At 41.8% G+C, this 7,812-nt stretch overlaps 1 protein-coding gene across 6 annotated transcripts in view; it reads right to left on the bottom strand.

Annotated features, from left to right (window-relative positions):
* Positions 1–1,261: 1,261 nt before the first annotated feature.
* LOC146867141 (uncharacterized) overlaps positions 1,262–7,812 on the bottom strand; it is a 799,234-nt gene continuing 792,683 nt past the window's right edge. For all 6 annotated transcript variants that reach the window (XM_085603589.1, XM_085603590.1, XM_085603591.1 and 3 more), the window contains one exon: positions 1,262–1,531. In XM_085603589.1, the coding sequence (XP_085459715.1) occupies positions 1,373–1,531 (159 nt within the window). In that variant the 3' untranslated portion in view covers positions 1,262–1,372. The remainder of the gene's footprint in view (positions 1,532–7,812) is intronic.

Genomic DNA, 7,812 nt, shown 5'->3' with positions numbered 1-7,812 from the left:
TTGGACCTAGGAGGTAAATTAGATCGCCATCTCAATGTGAAATGCTTTTTAGATGTGTGTATTGACATAGTGTCACAATGTCGAAGAATTACTTTTTTAAGGGGTCCTAAACATATTGTGGGACTCTTCAAAGGTGATAATATCCTTATGTTGTGTCTGTCTTACATGGTGAAGAAGTCACTTTTGTATCTCTCACTGATCCTAAAGCCATATAAGTTAAAAGAGGATGTCGGCAATGATAGGAAAGGCAATTTTGTTTGGCTTTTTTCATTACCTGGATAGGCCTTTGGAGGATAAGAAGTAGTTCAGTATAAGGTGAATCTGATTGGGCTGCTCTCACTGATTCCACCTCCCTAATCTTTAAGGAATCACCTTGCCTTATTTGGAGGTACATTTCTTCCTTGTTCTTGAGGGTACAATGGGAATTTGTTCACAAAAATCTATTTCTTTCTCAGCTAAATCCTAGGAGGGGGACGATAATAGATCTTGGTTTTTCTTAGTGGTTCACCCACACACTTGGCACTTGAACAGGAAAGGCATATTGAGAATGGAGAAACTACTGAAAAAACACATTCCAGTTATATGGTTTTAGTGATGTCACTGTTTTTTTGTCATAATCTGTAGGTTTTTTTTCTTTTCAAAATAACATTTTATTCATTTTTATTAGTACATGTCAAGTAACCAACGTGTAGGTTTTACACTGAAAAATACTGAGAAGAGTGTAAGAGAGAACCTCATGTTCAAATCTTTAAACAGGCACCAGAAAACAGAACCGGACCAATTGAAAGTATAAGGCAAAATGAGGCCATTCACAGCATGATGAGGTTCTTTCCTCCCTGCAGTCTTGGAGGCACCTTGGACCCCGCAGTCGCCAGAGAACATCCGGTAAACACTGTTTTAGCACAAACAGTGATAAGCCTGATGAAATCTGGTGTAAGGAACGTACAAACTAAAATGAGAAAAGAAAAATGTAACAATCTATCACAAAGTGAATAGCACCTAAAATATCCCTTTAGGAGGACAGTCACTTAGAGTGCCAACTATTGCACTATCCAGTTCCACACTGATCAGACTCCTTGATGACTGGCAAAAGGTGTCTCAAGAGGACCACACTACAGGAATTTGAATGCAAAATGTTTGTAGCAGGATTTATATACTCATCATAACATTGAAATTGGAAATACATAGACAATATATGTTTTCATTATTTTAGATCTTCAGTCAAATTTTCAATGCAAAAAAGGAAACTCTAATCACAAAGCAGCCATGATTATTCTTTATTGGTACTAACTGGAAACTCATGTTACTAGTAAGACTTTTGACCTCTAAATTACTTAATTACTCAATATGTACTGAAATATAAAACAGGAGTTCATTCACTGTCGAATTTAATGGAATTGATGGAGGTTGAAATTTCACCACCACAGTAATTGCCTCGCTTCTTTTTTGTCTTTTCGTGGCGGAAAGATTTTCCTTTTGTGAATTTCAGAACATTGTTGGCCTTTTCCCCCCAATCGCCTTTAGCTCCTCGCTGCAAATTGAAGACAAAAGAAATGTATCTGTGAAAGAACTGCAGAAGTTTAAATATCAACCAATTCATGTTTCAGTACAGTTTTTATAAATCACAATAAGCACTGTTGTCAACAAGTTGCCTGCATTCTGCATAATGAACTGCACGATGGCCTCAAGCCAGTTGCAAATAGAATAAAGGGATGGTGCAGGTCTTCCTCAGCCTAAAATCGCACATTTAAAAAAATAAATCATAAACCCTTGATTTCTATGCTCTTCTGAAAGAGAATGATCAACAGTCAACATAACACATTTTACAAATGGAAGTAAACCAAATTGTAGTGATCTAGCTGACAGCACACGCGTATAACAGCATGGTTAAAGCAAAGTGACCTAAAGACAGAATGGCTGCATGACAAGTCAATATTGATAACAGACGTTGGGCAAACAACATGAAAAGCCCAAGATCTTGTGACAAATAGCCAGTGCGCTTTTTACTTCTCAATCCAAAGAATGACAGCTAGTTATTATCATCATCACCTTTCTATTTGGAGGACAGGAATACAAATCCCAGGGAGGCCAACCAGTTCAGCCTTTTATCTTTAAAACTTTAAGAGCTCAGTAAATTGAGTACCGCTGTTTTGGCGTTTACGAAAGGCAGAATTGAGTTATGAAGCACTATAAATAAAACAAGCTGTATCAACTTATCCAATTACTAGTATTGTTCCTTTATTGTTGGGGACAAAAACTGCACCAAGATGTATTTTCTAACACCAATTTACCCCAATAGCAGCTTTTAGCAATTAAGACCATAAAAATAAAATACATTTTCTTAGCTATTTGAATCCAAGAATCTTACTCAGGGCAGTTTCTTTTTAGTAAATTTTATTTCCTGAATGCATAGTTTTAAATGTCTTAAAAAATGTAACAACATTATTGATCTCACACTTTTTGGGAATGTGAAACTACAAGGACCTTTCTGGATTTTATGTATCTATACACAACCTTAATCTAAACTGCAGGTGCTTCTACAAGATTCCCAAACGAAATGTAGCTCTACTACCCAACGACTGAGAAGAAACAAAATGCCCAACACCAGCATGACTACCTAAGGCTAGAGAAGCGTCACTTTGGTAAATTCCCAAAATTCAGACAAACTTATTTCTTGATAAAAAGGCTTAAACACTAGAAAAGGGAGCATAGGGGACATAAAATGGATACAAGATAAGATGGAGGAAAAATTAAGAGTAATCAAATGTAAAGGTATACTTTGACATGGGCATTGAGAAACAGAGATGATAGGGAAGAGTGAAGGCCAGAGACACTGAATCAGGCGGGAGTGAAGCCACTTGATTTGCAGGTGTGCTTATCTCCTGTGACAGGAAAACCTCAAAAACTAAACAAGGAAACAACAAGTTTTTGCCTTTCAAATTCGTCCATTTGGGTCATGTGGGTAGCTGTGGTAGTCGAGCTCCGGTTTGGCTCACACCCTAACATTTCTGAAAACGAAACACACAGGGGAGTCAAAGGTAGTCTGACATGCGTGCATCTCTCTCAATTTTCTTATCCTAAATGTGCTGCTATGTTTTGCTAAAATCACTGCGTTTCCTCACATTTCTTTGAGTGAACGGTCCTGAATCTGCAAAGATTCACATAATTACAACCACCCAGCATTCCAAAACCTCTTCCGATAAAAATAGTACCCCGCTTGTGTGGGTCGGCCTATCATCTGTGACCGGAAAAAACCCGAAATGCAACAAGGAAACAAAGATTTTGCCTTTCAAATTCACTCATTCTGGTGATATGAGTAGCTGCAGTATTTGGGTTTTGGTTCAGCTTGCATGCACTCGGGTAAACTAACCAACCTAATATGTTTCTGAAGAACAAGTTACTGAGCTTCATTAATACTTTTTTTCTTGTATAGACTATCTAACCGCAGATGCTTCAGCTTAGAATATTTCCCAGGTGCATGAAAACAAAGTCACGAAAACACCAGAGGTAGTGCAAGTGACATCACACTCCATTTGACCTTCAATTTCACTCACAAACAAATGCTTCCACGTACACATGCATTCACACTTTTTTTTATCTGTTTATTAGTTTGAAATTTAAACATACATATCAATTTAAACAGAGAAGAATATCTGCTTGTCAATACTCAGTAAAACATACATTAAAGTGATCACATCGGCGTTCCAGGAATGGTACAGGTGTTACCAGCAATCTGCCTATTTCAGACATTTATGCAATGTTACACGTCTGAAATTCTTACATGTATCTTTGTATATCTTAACGAAAATCCAAGTAGCTTCTGCGCTGCTACCCCAACCTGCCCTCAAGCTCATGACTTATAGTCTTTTGCTAACATTACCTTCAGCATAGCAATGAGTCTATCATCTGTGCCTTATTCTACATTTAAATACAATCATCAATTCAAGTCCTTTGGGTTGGGTACTATCGCCTCTCGTTTCAAAACTGCGATACAAACCCCCCAAATTTTTGGGTCGACTCTGAGGTGGAAAAGGTTTGCTATATAGTTCAGTTTGTGTATTACAGAACAGAAGGTCTTTATCCCAGCTGGCTATAGTGGGGACCGGGCCTCTGGACCAACTCATCGCAACCCGGCGTTTTGTAAGCAGCAGTCCCATATCCACTAGCTTTCTACCACTTTCGGCAGGCGCTTTGAGTAGCCCAGCAATGTGAGTAATGGCTCTGGGCTTAGCGTCATTCCAATTATTTCACCTCATTTACTGAATATTAGTTTGCAATAGTTGGCAATCTCTGGGAAAAGTCAGGCCAAGTGTAGAAACCCTGCATGGGTAGCTCTACTTCTTTTACACTCTGCAGTGTCCCACAGCCCATATCGGTGCAGTCGTTCTGGGGTATAATAAACCGTTGAGGAATTTAAATTGGATTGACTTATGTCACCCATTTAGCGAGACTCACTTTGTGGTCTTGCAGCAGTATCTCCAGACACAGTCATCAAGATTCTCCCCAATTTCGCTCTAGCTTTAGTGTAATAGTTTTTGTGGTAGTCCAATGTGAGGCTGTATATGTTAGAGACTACCTTTGTGGACGAAGCTTTCCATTTCTGGTGGTTCCATCATCTTGTCTCCTAACATCTCCTTCAGTTTGTGTCTCACCCTATGAAAGTGAAATTGTGCCAATGTTGTGCTTGCGTGCCCTTCCACCTTTATCTCATCCCACCTACGCGCCCTACCTTCCGTGAACAGATCTCCAATGGTGTTAATGTTCATTGACTTTAGGGCATGAATTACTCCCTTTTCCCTACATATCGGTAGCCAGCTACACCAGTCTATTGGAGTGAGTGGGGAGTATATTATGGCTCCCGCCTGCTGTTTAAGCAGATAGTGCCAGGCATAAGTGGTAGCATTCACTGAGTCAAATACTCCTGTCCTTCGTATGGGAGCTTGAAATAGTATTGCTGGGATGTGGAGGGAGCCGGCACCTTTTTCTCCATCTGCAGGTGAGGAAGTCCCGGTGTTTCATGTATCCAGTGGTATGCGGGCGAACTTTGTGCAGATCTGTAATACAGGTCCAGATCTGGGGCACCCAATCTCCCCAATGGAATATGGCAATGTGAGTACCTTCCACTTGACTCTAGCTTGCTTACCCGCCCAGGCTAGTCTGACCAGTGGCGATTTAACTTTTTTGAAAAAATGTCCCAGGAGTACTATCTGAATATTTGTGTATAAAAATAAAAACCTTGGTAGTATTACCATTTTCATGAGGGATACTCGTCCCATCAAATTCAGGGGTAGGCATATCCACCGCTCTATATTTTTCTCCAGCTTACCTACTGCCGTCCCATAGTTTTCTTTAAATACCACTATGGAATAAGTGTGCACTTTTACACCCAGATACCTCACCGGCTCCGTAGTCCATTGCAACGGGTAATCAAGTTCAATAGGTTCCACTGCTGGGGTCAGTGGAAAGATAATTGACTTGGTCCAATTGACCTTAAGCCCAGACAGTTCTCCATATCTCTCGGAGCACTGATGACAAATTAGTTTCTGGGTCTCTCATATACAGGTGTGTGTCATCAGCATAAGTGGATATAATTAAGTTATAACCTGGAAACCTTATCCCTCTATGATTGTGGTATTCCCAGAGAGCACACAACAGGGGCTCTGCCGCCAAAGCATATAATAGCAGCGAGAGAGGGTATCCCAGTTGTGTAGTTATCTTAATGGGGGCAGTTACCATATCTCCAATTGGAACTCTGGCTGAAGGCATGGTATACAGGACTCATATCAATTGCAAAAATATGTCATCTAGTACCATTTTACTCAACACCAGTTTCATAAATGCCCACTCTACGTCTAAGAATACTGCTGTCACCGTAGTCTCTGGTCTAATGTGCTGTATGGCCTTAAACACTCCTCAGATTATATGTCAAACTACGCCCTGGCACAAATCCTGACTGCTCTGGTGCCGAAGCTGGTTGGTCCAGAGGCGCCATGCGATTAGCTAAGATTTTTGCAAACAACTTCGTATCAAGATTAAGGGGAGAGAGAGGTTTATACAATGAACAGTCGTTGGAGGGCTTTCCAGGCTTTAAAATAGTCACTATCAAGGCTTACCTCATTGAGGGTGGCATCTGTCCTTCCTCTCTCATCTCTTCAAACATTGATATTAAATGCGGGATTAGTTGCTCTTTGAATGCTTTGTAAAAAGAAACCGTAAGCCTGTCTTGCCCTGGAGCACACCCTGCTCGCATTGTTTTTAGCGCAGTCAGTATTTTGTTAGCGTCTAGTGGCCTCATTAGATACTCCCTATATTCATCAGTCAGCCATGGAAGTTTCATATATTCTAGATATTATCGCATCTCTTCCTCCTAGACGGAGGCTCTAGAGTTGTATAGTTTGAGTGATTGTCACGATTCCGCCACCACATGGGAGGGACAGGACCATATACGAGAGGCTGGTGGTCCGTGCCTCCTGAACCGAGTCCTTTGAATGAATAAATTGGCAATTGTAGAGCACATGGCTACCACAAGGCCTCCCAGCGCTTAGGAACAGTACCTTCACAAACGGACATTAAACAACAGGGAGCAAAAATGTTTTCAGCTGTCTTTGGAAGGACAGATAATCCTCTTCTAGGTGGATGTAATTGGGAAGTTGGCTCCAATGTTTGGATCCGTTGTAGGAGAAGTCATCCCTCGTTCCTAGACCCATATATCCTTGGGACTGCTGCCAGGTGTTTCTTCCCAGAGCGCAAGGATCTACTGGGACTGTAGGGAGAGATGATGGATCACAGAATTGGTGGGCCCTTTGAGGATAGAGTCTTGTGTAAGATGCACAGAGCCTTGAACTGAACTCTCTCAGCGACCGGAAGCCAATGGAGAGAAGCTATTAATGATCGCGCGGATTCCCTATTGAGGGTCTGTAGAAGGGAGGCGAGCTGAACAGCTTTGAACAGTCTGTAGCTTCCTAATCGTTGAGCATGGGGAGCCTAAATAAAAAACGTTGGTGTAGTCAAGGCGTGAGAGAATCAGAGCTTGAACAAACAATCTCCTGGCATTGAAAGGCAACAGGGGGAGGATTTTCCTAATCATCTTAAGTATTCCATAGCAGGTCCCTGCTACCTTCCGAGATTGCTCCTTCATGTTTAGATTGTGGTCCAGCCAAACACCAAGGCTTTTGATTTGCTCTTTTGGAGGAGGCATGATATCCAAACACTTGGGCCATAAAGAGCTGGAGTCCGGGGGGGGGGGGGGGGGTAGGGAGGAGGGGGGGGAGGGTTTGCCCAAGAACATCAGATCAGTTTTAGCTCCATACAGTTTTAAATAGGAGCCTTCCATCCATGCGGACACTTTTTCCAGACAGCCGGTCAGATTAGTTGTCCCATTCTCCGATTGGTTCAAGGAGACAATCAATTGGGTGTCATCGGCATAGGTAACAATCTGTATGCCAAAGGGCTTGACGACCTCGGCCAGGGGGCTCATATAAATATTAAAAAGCGCGGGGCTCAGGAACGAGCCCTGAGGCACCCCGCAACTCAGCGGCATACTTTTGGAGATGGAGTTATCCTCAAAGACTTGAAATGAGCGGCCGTCTAAGAAGGACTCCAACCACTTGAGTGCAATTCCATACACTCCTACCTCTCATAGTCTTAAAGTCAGCAATTGATGATTGACCGTGTCAAATGCAGCGCTTAGGTCGAGGAGGACAATTGATGCAAAGCCACCGATATCTAGAATTTTTCTGGCTTCCTCAACTACTACCAGCAGGGCAGTCTCCGTGCCCTGCTGGGGTCTAAAACCGGTTTGCGAGGGATGAA

The sequence above is a fragment of the Triturus cristatus genome, chromosome 1_2, assembly GCF_964204655.1.
Source record: "Triturus cristatus chromosome 1_2, aTriCri1.1, whole genome shotgun sequence".
Taxonomy (NCBI): domain Eukaryota; kingdom Metazoa; phylum Chordata; class Amphibia; order Caudata; family Salamandridae; genus Triturus; species Triturus cristatus.
This window is presented reverse-complemented; position numbering and strand designations above follow the sequence as displayed.